This window comes from Ruditapes philippinarum, unplaced genomic scaffold (genome assembly GCF_026571515.1).
Source record: "Ruditapes philippinarum isolate M1 unplaced genomic scaffold, ASM2657151v2 ctg2317_1_1_1_1, whole genome shotgun sequence".
In the NCBI taxonomy this organism is placed as follows: domain Eukaryota; kingdom Metazoa; phylum Mollusca; class Bivalvia; order Venerida; family Veneridae; genus Ruditapes; species Ruditapes philippinarum.
This window is the reverse complement of record NW_026860132.1, coordinates 175,058-191,521: the sequence shown is the minus strand read 5'-3', so window position 1 is coordinate 191,521 and position 16,464 is coordinate 175,058. Positions and strand designations below refer to the sequence as shown.

At 32.2% G+C, this 16,464-nt stretch overlaps 1 protein-coding gene across 10 annotated transcripts in view; it reads left to right on the top strand.

Annotated features, from left to right (window-relative positions):
- The window catches only part of LOC132758994 (microtubule-actin cross-linking factor 1, isoforms 1/2/3/4/5-like), a 126,403-nt gene that overhangs the window by 34,988 nt on the left and 74,951 nt on the right, over positions 1-16,464 (top strand). For all 10 annotated transcript variants that reach the window (XM_060750714.1, XM_060750723.1, XM_060750715.1 and 7 more), the window contains 3 exons: positions 362-2,550; positions 3,477-3,641; positions 15,313-15,486. In XM_060750714.1, the coding sequence (XP_060606697.1) occupies positions 362-2,550; positions 3,477-3,641; positions 15,313-15,486 (2,528 nt within the window). The remainder of the gene's footprint in view (positions 1-361; positions 2,551-3,476; positions 3,642-15,312; positions 15,487-16,464) is intronic.

Genomic DNA, 16,464 nt, shown 5'->3' with positions numbered 1-16,464 from the left:
TTATGTTTACAAACTTGAAAGCGGCATTTTTCAGAATTAAAATTTGGATATGTTTTTTTTTTGTAAATTTTTTGTTTTTTTGTTTTTTACTTAATAAAAAAATTGGAAAAAAAAAGGACCCCGTAAGCTTATTCACAAAAAATTAAAAAGGAATTTGGGCTGGTTTGGATCTTTTGAAAAAATAATTTCGTAAAAATCCTAGCCCCCGAAAGGGGTTTAGTGGTATCAAATTTCAAATTAAATGTTTCAAAGATGAAAACCAAAAATAAACAAAAATTTTAAAAGGGAAGTACGGGGCAATTTTTCCTTCCCCAAAGATTACCCTTGTTTGTTATAAAAAAGTTTTCTTTTATATTTATAGGTGTAATTGACCCACGTACCAAACAACAACTGAGCGTATTCCAGGCACTATCAAATGGTATATTAGATCAGATCAATGGTACATATAGGAACCCGGACACCGGAGAAGTCATTTCTATACCTGAAGCTATTCAGAGAGGCTTGATAATTGCCGATTTTAATGAACATCTTCAAAATGGTAATGCTGTCAGTGGAGGATTTACGCCAATGAGAAATAAGATGCAGACGGTCATGTATCCGGTAGAAGGGGTTATCGATCCTAAAACTGGAGAATGGATCGGTGTTAAAGAGGCTATAACATCTGGTATAATTGATCCTCGGACTGGTTCCTACACAAACCCGCTCACCGGGGAAAAGATGAGCATCTTGGAGGCAGTCCAAAATGGATATCTTGTCGCAGATCCCGCTTTGTTAGATGAAATAACAGAAGATAATGGAATGTTCACGTGCGTTGATTTTTCAGATGTTTCGTATGACGTGCAGTCAGTTATTAATCCAAGTACAGGCGAAGAATTAACATTAAAACGTGCAATACAAGATGGTGTTATTGACCCAATGAACTCTCTGTATCGTAATCCCCATACAGGGGAAACGATGGCATTAGCAGACGCAATCAAAAAAGGATTTATTAAGGTGCGGCCGGTTGACTCGAACACTCCTAGTGAGAACGTTTTGACATTTAAACAGCTTCATATTAAAAAACAAAAGTTTATACCAGGTGCTGGAGATATTCTTGAAGGTATTGATGAATTTGACGGAGAGGAACATGACCCAAATAAGAAACTAGCCGACAAATTACGATCAAAACATGACGTTTCTGTGCCACTTCAAAAGAATTCAGGTAAACGCGAAATCTCACTTGAGGAAGCAGTTTCACAAGGTTTGATTGACTTCGCAAAAAATCAGTTCAAACTGCCTGGTCAAGAACCGATGTCAATCGAAGAAGCAATTCAGAAAAAATTGATGTCACCAAAAGCTGCTAAAAAAATTCTTGACGTTTATAAAGATAATTCATTGGGTGCTCTCATTGATGAAGGAAAGTTTGACCCAGATACTGGCCTCGTAACTGACCCCAATACAGGACATACTATATCCCTTCAAGCTGCCATCTCACAGAGAATAATTGACCCAAATTCTGTCTTCCTTTTCGATAACAATTCTGGGAAGGTCATATCACTGGCAGATGCTATAGAAAAAGGACTGTTCAATCCTGAAACAGGTAAATTTGTTGATCCAAAAACAGGTGAAGAAATGACTTTATCTGATGCTGTGTTGAAAGGATTAGTGCAAACCCATATTGATCCAAATAAAATTGTAGAAAGTAATGAAATATTAGGAAAATTAGCACCTTTAACAGACACCAGTGTAAAATGTGTTGTTTCTCCCTTGACCGGAGAAGAAATTTCATTAGAGGATGCAATTAAACAAGGCATTTTAGATTTGAAAAATGGCCAGTATATCAATCCATTAACAGGTGAGGCAATACCTTTAGCAGAAGCAATAAAGGCGGGAAAAATAGATCCACGTTTATGTGTTCCATTACTAGAGGCACTAAATAAAATGTCTCTGAAGGATTTGGCAAATAACGGTGTTATCAATTTAAGAAATGGAATTATAACAGATCCCGTTACCGGACAACGTATGACAATGTCGGAAGCAATCGATAATGGAGTGTTTGATCCAAACAGTGTCATGCTTGTAGATAATGAAAGTGGAAATATTGTAAGTTTAGGTTCTCTCATAGATTCTGGAATATTTGATCCTGAAATTGGTAAATTCCGTAATCCGCAAACTGGAGAAGTAATGTCCTTGGAAGAAGCCATTGAACGAGGTTTAATTGAACCGGAAATAAATCCGGATGTTTTTGCCGATACTTCCTCATCTTTACGAGATTTGATTGATAGTAACCGTGTTAATCCAAGAACGACAAGTTTTGTTGCGCCAAACGGGCAGAAGATGTCCCTGCGTGATGCACTTGCCAACGGTTTCCTAACAATGACCTCAAAGGTCAAGATTGATCCAGCTAGCGGGGATGTCAGTTTGGCGACGGAGGAAGAGGAGGTGGTACAAAGCCTGCTGGATATTAAAGAAAAGTCCGAATGGCTGGAGGATATAGAAAGAAAGCTAGCACAGCAAAAACCTCCCAGTGAAAGGCTTGAAACCCTGGAGAAACAAAGGGAAGACTGTCATGTAAGTTTATATTGTATATAAGTTTTTACTGAAATTCTGAATTGACTCCAAACCTTACTCAGGCATATGCATGTGATATACTTGCAATATCAAATAAAATGTTGGATTTGGGCAATCATTTATATGGCAGCTGGTATTCATACACTTATTTCAACAATAGCCAATATTTTAAACATGCAGTTTTATTCAGTAATAAATTCTTTTAATGAATGGACAATCAAAAATTCAAAATAACTGATTTAATGGTAAACAGTGCAGACCATGATCAAACAGCAGGGACATGCCAGCTGATCTTGGTCTGCACTGGTTGCATGGGTAATGTGTCTTCAGTAACGGTTAAAAAAAAGTTTTAATTTTTTATATTAAAATTGTAACTTTTTTAATACATGTAGATGTACCTTACTTTTTATATTGGAAGCTAAAGAGAGAAATGTAAAGAAACCTTAAAAAAAACCGTTTTTTATGAACCAAGGGAGGTTAATCTTGTTGTAATCTCCACACATACCCTGTTTGATTATCTACTCTTTCATTTAATCTTAATCACAATATTATTGGTTATACCTGTTTGGTTTGTTTTTTCTCTGTTGATTTTATAATATTGAATTTTCAATCAGGTTGATTTGTATTTTTTTAACCAAAACTGGCTCAAATAAATGGGATAAACTTGCATTTTATAACCAAAACTCATACACATAAATGGGATAAACTTGCATTTTATAACCAAAAATCATACACATAAATGGGATAAACTTGTATTTTATAACCATATATCACTAAAATAAATGGGATAAACTTGAATTTTATAACCAAAAATCAATTAAATTAATTTTCAATGGGATAAACTTGTATTTTATAACCAAAAATCTTTAAAATTAAATTCTAATTAAATTTTAATCAAATTTTAATTAAATTTTTAAATTTTACAGGATCTGAAACAAGGAGTTGAGGAGAAAGAGGTAGAAATTAAAGAATCTATACAACAAGTCCAGACACTGGTACAGACAAACAAAGCTGATAAAAAAGACGAGTGCGCACAACAACTACAGAAACTTAAATCTAGCTCTACAGACCTGAAAGTTCGGCTTGACACTGTGAGTATATGCTTCTTTTTTTTTCTTTCTTATTTATTGCAACAGTGGCTTTCTGTATTCTTGAAAGTTTATAAAGTTATGCCAGTTTTAAGTTTGTAACATCTGATTTCTTTACGCCTTACCTTTGGCCTGCTGATGGTGAAAGGATTTACCAAGGCTACAAGTTTTAAAAAACAATATCCCTAAAATGATCAATGGTCTTGTCCAGGTTGAAAGATGGACAAGTCCATTTAAGATAATTAGCATGGTAATGGTTAAAAAATATTGTTTTCAGTAATAAACCACTTAACCAACATATGAAATCTATATTTAAAAATTGAATTCTTTCTCACAAAAAAATAAAAGACGATTATGATAATTTTCTGTTTAAATGATGAGGCAGTTTTTTTTTGGGAGGATCACTGTGTGGCACAGTGGTAGACCAATTTTATTTTTTGTTTGATTTTCCTTTTTTAACAATCTTAAGATGTTAATCTCTTCAAATGACCACTCCTTTATGTCCATTTTCATTTCTTTGTAGACCAATATATTATAGATTGTTATGTAACTAAATGATCTTTATCCCACTCCCTCCCACAAAAAATAGAAAAAGAGTCACTGTGGCAGACAATCATTTAAATGCAAAGGACATTCCATTATTAACCAGTACCTGTTATTTGTATACAAATTAGGCCTGTTTGAAAAGTGTATTATCAGTTTGGTAAGATGTTTTCAACAAGTGTGTTACATTTTGGTCTTGATGGAGACAAGATAAGTTTTACACAATTCTTTCAGCTGAGACTTACAACACAAGAATGTTGTCAATAAAATTAGGGGAAACAGTTATAGGGCAAAGGCCAATTTAGTACAATTATTATGAATGTACCTTTGTCCACATAGGAAATGATCTGTTCTGTTTATAAATTCCCCCTTGTGGCTGAGGGGTTGCATTTAAGGTTCGAGGGATCAGAATTGCAGCCAAAAATCATCTTTCCTGTTTCAACACCATACATGCTATATGACCTAGATTGTGTTGGTATCCAGTAAAATCAAAGGAATCAAACAATCATAAAATTTCTGCTTATTTTATTAATGTTTTTGCAAGATTTGATTAAGGTTATGGTAATAGTGTCAAATCTGCTGGTTTAACTTCCAGTATTGCCAATGTGTAATTACTTAGTCTTATCTGTGTATTGAACTGTACTGTAGTTATTACATTTGTCAATCTTAACTATCTTCTACCATCTTCTCTCATTTTTCTCCATTCCTGTCACTTCCCAATCTTCTCTCACATCCCAATCTTGTCTCATTTGCCCATAAGCTCTTTTTAACATTCATTCTCTATTTATATCATCTTCAGCCCGCAGATATGTGATCTCTGCCTAATTAAGTCTTTCTTGTTGCTTTCTTTTAAATGAAATATCCAATGTAACATCAATCAGACATTTAAGTACCCTATTCATGATTTTAACAAAACATGTTAGTCATGACTGGAAGCTAAAGAAGGAGTTACAAAAAGGATTTACTAAAATTACTGCTAAGATATTGTACTTAAGATTAGAATTAATGATGATTTTCTACTAACAGATCTACAAGTTTTTGTGGTGTTCTTTACATTAAGAAAGTTTTGTTTTTTCTGTAAGTCAGAAACATTAGTTAGCTAAGATAACACACTGTGGTCATTTATCACCAGTATGACACATTCAGTGTTCATTAATTATAATGTAACATTGAATAAAACACATAAATCATTGACCAGGGTACAGGCAACACAAAAATGATTTATCGAGATGTAGCTATAAGTCTAGTCTTAGATATGAGACTGAAATTTGCTACTGTATAGCAGTGACTGACTTAAGTATAATATGACCTACCATGCTGGTATCATGTATGTTAAAGTAATAAATATGACTTTTACATGCTTATGCACAATGTCACAAGACATGGTACATTACTTTGCAAGACATGCTCAAAGTGTTTGCATTTATCCCATGCTAAATTGAATTTGGACCAGTAGTGCTGGGACTTTGTTGTTAAGCCAGTGGTTTCATTTAGGCGTGTCAAATTGTATGCATTTGAAAGTTGCCTATTTTTGTATAACCTTCATACCATAAATTTTTCTACAAATTTAGAAAAAAAGTCTTTTTAGAACCTTAGAATTACACCAACCTGGGAAACTTGGCCGTTATTGCATGATTCATACCTACTCCAAGAGAAATTAAGATTTAAGAATGAAAGTTGTCTTTTAAAGGTAAAATTAGGGCATTTTTGAATGAAATTTTTTACAAAGGTAAAGATAATTAATATTTTTAGTTATACTTAAAATTTTGCTATAATTGACCTCAAACAAAGAGTAAAAATGATAATTGCCTATGAAGCACCGACTTGGAATTCAATTCAAAATTTAACTGACTGATTTCTTTTTTAAATAAACAAAGAAGAATGACATTCCTATTTTAATTTTATAGTAAACATTGCAATGTCATGAATCACAATTTATATGATTGTACACTATATTTTGTCGGTCAGTTGAAGAGGTGTTGGTAATAACTGGCTAGTGATCCAGTTTACTGGCTAGTGATCCAGTTTACTGGCTAGTTATCCAGTTTACTGGTTAGTTGTCCAGTAAAATCCAGTTAGGTGGATTTACCAATGATATATTACCAATAATGTATTGAAATTGGTGTAAAAAAACAACCGCAGAAAAACAAATAATTTACTTCGACACAGAAAACGTTACAAAATTCGAGGGTTGACTGCAAAACTGCTGTAAGTCTTTCTTTTGTTCAAACATGTTATTGCAGTTTTAAAATGACCCAGAAAAATAATGTTGACTAATCTACCTATGTACCACCTGTTACAGTACTGTTTTTAATAAGTAAATGATTGATTGATACACAATACTTTTTTCCCTGTTATCTAATACAATACTTGTTTTTAAAAATAGTTTTGTGAAAAAAAATGGATGTTGTTAAGTTTTTCGGCTTTTTTTTTATCGGGTTTATCAAGACTGAAAAGCTTATGTAATGACTTGTGACCCACATGGATTTAGAATTTTGTTAGAAACATATTTAAAGTGAGCATCAGTTCTCCAACATGGTTGTATGTGTCAAACTCTAGAAGAAATTAGAACTGTTTAAGAGTGTTCTCTTGAATATGTGGAAGTTGTGAGGTACTTGTGGAGAAACCTCTTGACATGATACTCTGGTTATTTTGACTGTACAAAATATCAATCTGGGATGAAAATCACACATAATACATTACCCACTGGAACCATGCTGTTAAAATTGTACCAAACAACTGATATCTTCTTTGTGATGAAAAGATGGTTTAAACATGATAACCCAGCTAGGGGTTTAGTCATGAATACAGTGAAAATTACAGACAAAAATACAAGCCAGACTATTAAAGGTCAGGCCATTTGAATTACAACCAAAAAAAAACATGCTGCACAGAGGATATGTCCAGGGAAGTTATAATTATGCATGCTTGAATAGTTTTGATGAAATTAAAACCATTTAATGTTTGAATTAAGGCATTTGTTTTATATTAAGAGGCAAAATATGTTTGGTACAAAAAATTTTGTCATGCAAAAAACTGGAAAAGTGATTTTGTAAAAAAGAAATTTTGTCACACAAACACAGAAAGGGAATTTCAAAATTATAAAAAAGACAGCTAGTCCATTAAATGCCAAATTCTTAATGTGAGACAGTATTGAATATTTTTGAATGGTTTAATTTTATATACATATTTCATAGGTATAAACAGTAAGCTAGAATGTTTTAAACATGTCCTTTTATTCGGTCAGAAGATAATTGTGTTTTTCGTAAATGAGTTTTGTAATAGTATATACTACTACTACTACCTACTTACTTATAGTACAATGTAGGTACATAACTATAACGAATGAAACACATGTTTAACAAGAGTTAAATACATGTAATAGGAGATTATAATCTTCAAGTGCAAAATGTGGAAAAGTCAAAACATCGGACATAAATTGTCTGAAAGTGGGAGTTACAATTTGTTTGATCTATTAGCTAGCATTTAGAGCATGTATGGATTAAAATCTTCAAATGTTAAAAAGGAGTAGAAAAAATGCAAAATATACGTATAAGAGCAGAAAAATAGTTAAAAGATTGAATTTTTTCCAATATACTTAATTAAAAGGACGTTAATTGTGCTTAATGGATTTGTTTTATCGATGGTGAATAGATTTAGACTAGAACACATAGGATATGAACTTTTGTTTTTATATTTTTTTTTAGTAGATGGAATCTAAAATGTTGAATATGGATTCAGTTTGAAAAGAAAAGTGATAAGATTTTTTGTGTGTAATAAATATTGGATTTCAAAAGGAAAAGAGACAGAATTAAAGTTAGATGTTTTTTTAATGTGAGTGTAAGATAGAAATTTAAGATACCTATGCCATTATGATGTTTAAACGTTATCATGCATTTATACGAAAATGGAAATATGGTGGATGTTTTTGGTCAGTTAAACATAGCAGGCACTATGACATTGTCAAAGTAAGTTTTTTATTGAAAAAAAGTTTGGTAATTCATTTTCTGAATCTTTTTATAATTAGTAATGTTGAAGATTATAATTCAATTCCTATTTTTCCCCCCTTTTTGGCATGCGATACATTAATTGTGTAAATGCTTTTTTTGATATAAAGTTTTTTCTATTCAAAATGAAATTTAATGATGTCTTATTATATTATCATTCAGAAAAATCCTTATCATTTTTGTTGTAATTTCCCTTGTTGGAAAGGTTTCTTCAATGTTAATAAAGAAATTAATTCAGTTTGAGAAAATAATTTTGAAGAATAAATCTAAAAATAGATTCTGCATGAATCATTTACATTATTCTTTTACCTACATTAAGAATAGGTTTGCATTTATAGGTAAATAGTTTCCCCTTCATCGGTTTAATCGTTTCAATATTGACTTCAGGATAATCTATCAGATTTAAGTATTTATATTCTTGCACTTTAAATCTGGTCAATGCTTGAATTATTGCATAATTATTTTAATGTAATATTTTTAGAGCATTAATGTTTATTATATGCAATTTTCTATGCAGTTGACTGACTTCTAACTGTAATAAAGTGGAAACTAATTATTTACTGTTTTGAATTTTGCTGAATAGACAATCTTTCCTTTGTATGCATTTATGTAGACATTTTATTTTAGGCTTTAAAGCCTATAAGGTCATAAAAACATGCACAATAACTAAACAGTGTATGACATTAACATAATATCAACAAATATATGGAGAAAATAAATATTGATTGATTTAAGAAAATACCAGCCAAATTTTTCATCAGTTTGAAATTTATCTTTAAACTCACTTTTAATAAAGTGGATTGGTTTACAATAGACACATTTTCCTTAATCATTAAAACAATAGAAATGTATCTGTTTGTATATTCTTAAATATAAACTATTGTTTGAAGAAAAAAAAAAGTTGGAACAATTCTAGGCTGCAAAGAATATTATTTTAGATTTTTATTTTTACCGAGACATAAATCATTTCTGGGACAGACACCTCTGATTCCCGAGACAATTTCGGACGTCGGGGACGTTACAACATGAATGATCAACATAATTGTAAATTGTATTACACACCTTCCATTATAGACTTATTCACTTTAATAAAATGATTTGAATTATTTATCTGCTTTGTGGACCCCACTGAATTTGTATAATGGATTTGCCCAGCTTTGAATTTTGAACACTCCATTCAAAGTTTAAGGGATTTCAATATCAACATACAAAAAAATGAACTATCAACGATAAAGACCCTGATCAAACTTCAAATTAAATTATATAAAATGTACATTATGCATGTATGTTCGTAAGCCCTCCCACTAACTCCTCCAACTTAATCCCACCCCAGCATCCGATATTATTATAAAATCATGAAAGATGTTTAATTAACTTCATTGTTATATCATGTATCAAGCCATCTTTTATTTAAACAATTATAGCATTTAAGCAAGGATAGATTCTCTTTATTTCTTTTTTTTCCGTTAAAAAATACATAGTATTTTGCTTTATTTTGTGACTTGACTGTTGTTAAAATTAAAAATTTTTATCATGAAGTACACTGTGACATTATGATCATATTGCCTTATTTCATGTGATGGAACATTAATTGTATACAAATATCCTTTTGTAACATTGTTACAAGTTTTAACTTCAGCTAATAATAAAGTGCAGCGCAGACTGGTTAGATTATACTCTCATAATCAAATTTCATTTGAGCGGCACAGCTGTTTATTATTCTTTACGTAACCTGCTTGGTTCTATATAATAGATTTGTTTCCATTTTGAACTTGGAATTGTTCGTTGGTAAGTTAAAAGATTGTCAGATCAAAATATGAATGATTATTAAAGCTGTTTAAAGAGTGGTTTGATTGAATAAATGATCAAGAAGGCTGGATTAAATCTGCACATTGGCCTTATGGGGGTCTGAGTTTTGTAGACTTTTGATGCAATATGCAGTCAATTTTGACAATAAGGCTAACATCTGTTTATCAGATTGTATTCATTGTATGAATGATTTTAAGGAAGGCCTGATTCCATTGAACGTATTTGCCTAATTGGCCTGAATTAAGACTTGGTTTCAACATAGGTGTATTGGAATCAACATAGACTGACAGCATGGCTGACTCTTAAGGTAGTAGATCTGCCAATTTCTCCTTATGTTGGTCAAAGAATTTCAAGAAGGTGGTGTGGACGAGTGGTTAACTCTTCAGACTAGTAAAACAAGGATTGCTGGCCGCCTGGGTTCAAACCCCATCAGGGGCAAGCTGCTGTTTTATGGAGCAAGAAATTTAACACTCATTGCTTAGTACTGGTAGTTCCAGGAACAGATTTAAGAGTGTTTCAATAAGCTTATTCTAAGCTTACAACACAATCATTACCTAAAATAAATTTGTATAAACTAAAGACTTTCAAATGTAGCAATTTTAAAATGATTGAACTATTATGATATTTTCCATGTCATAAACTTTGACCCATTTTTAGCTCGACTTTTCTATGAAAAGGGGAGCTATCCTACTCGCCCCGGCGTCGGCGTCGGCGTCACACCTTGGTTAAGTTTTTCGTACCACCCCACTTTATTTCAGAAGTATTACAAGTATGGCTTTGAAACTTACCATACTTGTTCACCATCATAACCTCCATCTACAGACAAGAGTACATAACTCTGTCAAGGTTTTTGACAGAATTATGGCCCTTTTTTGACTTAGAAAGTGTATTGAGCTTGGTTAAGTTTTTTGTACCACCTCACTTTATTTCAAAACCATTGGAGGTATTGCTTTGAAACTGACCATACTTGTTTACCATCACGACCTTCATCAACAGACAAGAGGACATAACTCTGTCAAGGTTTTTGACAGAATTATGCCCCTTTTTGACTTAGAAAATACATTGAATATGGGTAAAATCCACTTATTGCCTTAACCCTTTTGAGATATTGCTTTGAAAACTTTTAATGCTATTTCACATCATTACCCCTCCCATCTGTACGCAAGAGAAGGTAACTCTGTCAAGGATTTGTTTTAAAAATTAAGGCCTTTTATCGACTTAGAATCTTGGTTAAGTTTTTAGTACCAGTCCACTTTTTGACTGAACTGTTTGAGATATTAATTTGAAAGTTGGAATACTTGTTTACAATCATGATTCCCAAACATGTCCAGGAGAAGGTAATTCTGTCAAAGATCTTATTTGAATTATGGCCCTTAACTGTCAATGTTTTGTATTATAGGCAAGCACTAAAAAACTTAAAAAATCTAAAAAAATTCATTCCTATCCACTGAACCTGCAGTGTTCAAGGGTATCACACAATTCAGTAAAATAATTCTTCACTAAATATCAGAATGCTCATGGCCATTGTTCACTTTAAAAATACAGAGATTCTTGTATTGCCTTTTACTGCAAAAACTTTTTTTATTGGCAAGCAATAAAAAAGTCGAGCGCGCTGTCTTACGGACAGCTCTTGTATATTGTATCTTGTTTACTTGACATTGTTTAGGTAAATGTGTTTTGTAAAAAGTTCAAATACACAGGAAGCATTCGCTTTGTCATTTTAATGTATTGATTTTTAGCTCGACTTTTCTATGAAAAGGGGAGCTATCCTACTCGCCCCGGCGTCGGCGTCGGCGTTGGCGTCACACCTTGGTTAAGTTTTTCGTACCACCCCACTTTATTTCAGAAGTATTACAAGTATGGCTTTGAAACTTACCATACTTGTTCACCATCATAACCTCCATCTACAGACAAGAGTACATAACTCTGTCAAGGTTTTTGACAGAATTATGGCCCTTTTTTGACTTAGAAAGTGTATTGAGCTTGGTTAAGTTTTTTGTACCACCTCACTTTATTTCAAAACCATTGGAGGTATTGCTTTGAAACTGACCATACTTGTTTACCATCACGACCTTCATCAACAGACAAGTAGGACATAACTCTGTCAAAGGTTTTTTGACAGAATTATGCCCCTTTTTGACTTAGAAAATACATTGAATATGGGTAAAATCCACTTATTGCCTTAACCCTTTGAGATATTGCTTTGAAACTTTTAATGCTATTTCACATCATTACCCCCATCTGTACGCAAGAGAAGGTAACTCTGTCAAGGATTTGTTTTAAAAATTAAGGCCTTTTATCGACTTAGAATCTTGGTTAAGTTTTTAGTACCAGTCCACTTTTTGACTGAACTGTTTGAGATATTAATTTGAAAGTTGGAATACTTGTTTACAATCATGATTCCCAAACATGTCCAGGAGAAGGTAATTCTGTCAAATCTATATATTATGCTGATTGTACAAAAATATACTGCTTCCTTGGCATAGATTTCTTGAAAAATTATGTTATTATGTCATTTACCAAGGTGTTCTGAGTGACGTAAAAATACCTTATTCTCTCAAAGTGGGTTTAATACTATTAAATTTATTTAAGGCTCAACTCAGTTTTTTTTTTCTTTCTTACCAGCCCTCTTTTGACTTAAACATTTCAAACTTTGCTGCAGTGTTCAAGGGTATCACACAATTCAGTAAAATAATTCTTCACTAAATATCTTAATGCTCATGGCCATTGTTCACTTTAAAAATACAGAGATTCTTGTATTGCCTTTTACTGCAAAAACTTTTTTTATTGGCAAGCAATAAAAAAGTCGAGCGCGCTGTCTTACGGACAGCTCTTGTATAATTATGTTTTAAAAAATAAAATGAAGAAAATTTAATTTTATGAATGAACATGTGAAGCATGAAAATTTTGATATACTTTTGAACTTATAATGTATAACATTGTATCAGTAAATCACACCGTAAGCCTGGCGAAGAATACAAAGTTTGTAAAAATTATGCATGCATATATACAAAATCGTTATTAAGTCTCGATCATGGAGTTTTAACCGAAAGTTATGATGTTGACTATGGTAAATATTGTGAAACATCCCTCTGTGGTTATATTCATACGATATAAAAGTATCTGAAAGTGTTTTTTGTTGAATTTTCAATCTGATGTCAAATAATAGGAGTATCAAGTCTAAGGTAAATTGTGACTAATCGTTTTTTTTTCTGACTTTTCATTCGGAAATTGATACTTTATCATTAAATACTTATTTGTCTTTCTTAGATACTGGATGCTTTTGTTACGGTAATTTGGTACTTTCATTTAGACAACAGAATACCGATTGTTTTCGTAAATCTCTGCGTCAAAAGAGAAGTTTTTGAAAGGTAACGCATCGAAAAGTATTTTGACATGCAATGACTGTTCACTTGTCATTTGATCATTTTTATTCAGCTTTTTTCACTTTTTGGATTGTTTTGGACCTGCGATTTAAGATTTAGTTCGGTGCTGTAAAACTTTTTGATTGTTGGAAGATGTGTTGATTATTTTATCAAAATTTTTGATATTTAGATAAAGCAATGGATGTGATTTTGTTGGCATAACAGTTTTTCATGATTTGCTGCGTTACAGTGTCCTAAACTTCAATTTCGACCAAATTAATGGAATTTTAATCTTAAATAATTATGAGTTTTAGCTGTAATAATTTCTAAGAAGGGAGTATTATGAAAGTTAGATTTCATGTTTTGATCAAGTTTTAAAGTCAGTGTTCTATAATTTGAAATTTTATGATTTTTATACAGGTATAAATCTAATGACCTGACTGGACCCTCATAGAAATTGCATTGAATGTTATTTTTAGACTAACAAAAGTCATGCATATTTGAAAGTTATTCTTTTATTATTCCAACTTTGAGTAAAATTGTAGAATTAATTGGAAAAAAAAAAGAAGAAAGATGGAACCAAAAGTTGTGGTGAACATTCATATGAACAGGTTAAACAGACTGGTGTTAAAAGTTTCCATAAATGGGGACTGTAAAATTGAACCAAAGGTTTTAAGAACCAGAAATATTAGGAGGAATTTTACTTGCAAAAATACATATAAAAACTTCTGGAGAAAGGTTTGTTCTTACTTGTTTTGTGTTATTGTTGTGTTTTTTTTATTTTTGTTTGGTTATTTTCTTGATTTATTGATGATTTAGGTGGCGCAACATATGCAAATAAACCGCCTCCGTGGTCGAGGGGTTAGAGTCGATGACTTCTAATCCAATTACCTCTCTGGCGTGGGTTCGATCCCCGGGAGATGCTTTGGTAGTTTAGCGTGGAGGAAGGTAGTCTAGTACTGGTGTAACTCTCCAGGAATGATGGTTAGGAAACTACCCGCCTATATGACTGAAATACTGTTGGAAAAAGGCGTAAAATGAAATAAACAAACAAACAAACAAACATATGCAAATAAAGCACATGTTTCAGGTTGCATGCTGCAATATATCATTGTTGATAACTGTGATACCAATGGGGTCATGACAGTATAAATGCTTGAAGTTTGAATGTTAGAAAGCAAAACAAGAGAGGATGTATTATATTGCAACATGCATATAAATATTAAAATCCTGTCTTCTCATATTGCATGCAGTTTTTTTGTTTATTTTTTTGGAAGTTACTTAACATAAGGATTCAACTTGCTTGCAAGAAAGTTTTCCCACTTTTGCTGTAAAGACAAGGTAAAACGATACGTGGCAAAGAATAATTGTTACTCCCGTGTGGTGTATCTAATAGCATATTTCTGCTAAGGGAAGTAACTTGTACAGTTTTAATTTGATTGCATGTAAGATTTCTTTCCCTTTCACTGTAATCTGATCCCTACAACATCATGATCTGCTGTTAAATATAAAATAAATATAAAAGTTACAGACAACACTCAAAACTGAATATAATTGTGTAAAGAAATCAGATGACCTCTGTACTGATAGTTTGACTGAAGGAAAATAATAGAAAATAATGTTCAGAAGAAGGGGTATTTTAAATTTTCAAATGCTTTTTTAAACCCGATTTCTCAACTTTTTTGTTTATCCCAATTTATCAGCTCCTTTATTTATCCCAATTTCTCAACTCCTTTGGTTACCCCAATTTCTCAACTTCTTTGTTATCCCAATTTCTCAACTCCTTTGTTATCCCAATTTCTCAACTCCTTTGTTTATCCCAATTTCTCAAACTTTTTTGGTTATCCCAATTTCTCAACTTGTTTGTTTATCCATTTGTTTGATTATCCCAATTTCTCAACTCCTTTGTTTATCTCAATTTCTCAAATTATTTGTTTTTCCCAATTTCAGGCTGCAAGTGAGGCCAGTAAGCGTTGCAAGCGTCTGGATGATATGTGCGATGATTTGGAAGATTTCTACGGCAAGTTACAGGAGCTTGATCAATGGTTAGATCACGCCTTTGAACGGACGGAGGATCTACAGTCTTCCAAGAATGGCATTGACGTACAATACAGTAACTTCAAGGTAAATTATTCAAGGCCCAATTTTAATAGGAACAATAATTTAACAGTTAAAATTACATTTTTGTCTTATTTCGTCTAGAAAGCTTAAAGGGACTTAATTTGTGAACTTTTTTAACAAAGCTGAAGATTTAGCTCCCTTGAATACTAGTTAATTAATCGTGTATATCAAAGTGAAGTATATGTGTGTAAGGAAAAACACTGAAAGATACAAAGTTGTTTATGGTATCATCAATCTAAAATATTGTTTAATATCAATGCCAGGGTAAATGAGTGCACATTTAAATGACATGTTAACTTTTAAATCTCAAGTTAATCTTTTAAAACAGATATAAGAGCAAATATTTGATCCCATTTTAACATTTTAAAAACCAATATAGAACAATTTATATGTCAAGTGGGGATCGTAAATTAACACTGTAGATTTAAGCTGTCATATAATATACCAGTATTTGATGTTGAAAGTTCAAACTGCAGTGTTGGCTATTTTGTTATGTTTTAAAATGAGTGGAATTTTCAACTTCTTATAGGTAAAAGCTTGATTCTATTTTATATCTTATAATATCATATAATTACACTGTTTTTGCATTGTTTTATAGAAACATGTATTAATCACAGATATATGAGCCGCACCATGACAAATCCAACTTAATGGGTTTGCGACCAGCATGGATCCAGACCAGCCTGCACATCCACGCAGTCTGATTAGGTTCCATGCTGTTCGCTATCAGTTTCTCTACTTGTAATAGGGTTTGCAAGCAAACAGCATGGATCCTGATCAGACTGCGAGGATGCGTTGATTGGTCTGGATCCATGCTGGTAGCAAACGCACTGTGTTGGTTTTGTCATGGCGCGGCTCATATATTAAATTTAAATATAGACATTGTATATTGAGGAAAATATTAAATTTGTTGTGGACATTTTGACTTGATGCACTTCATTTTGCTGCCTGCAGCAATATGGGATTATATTATAAATATAT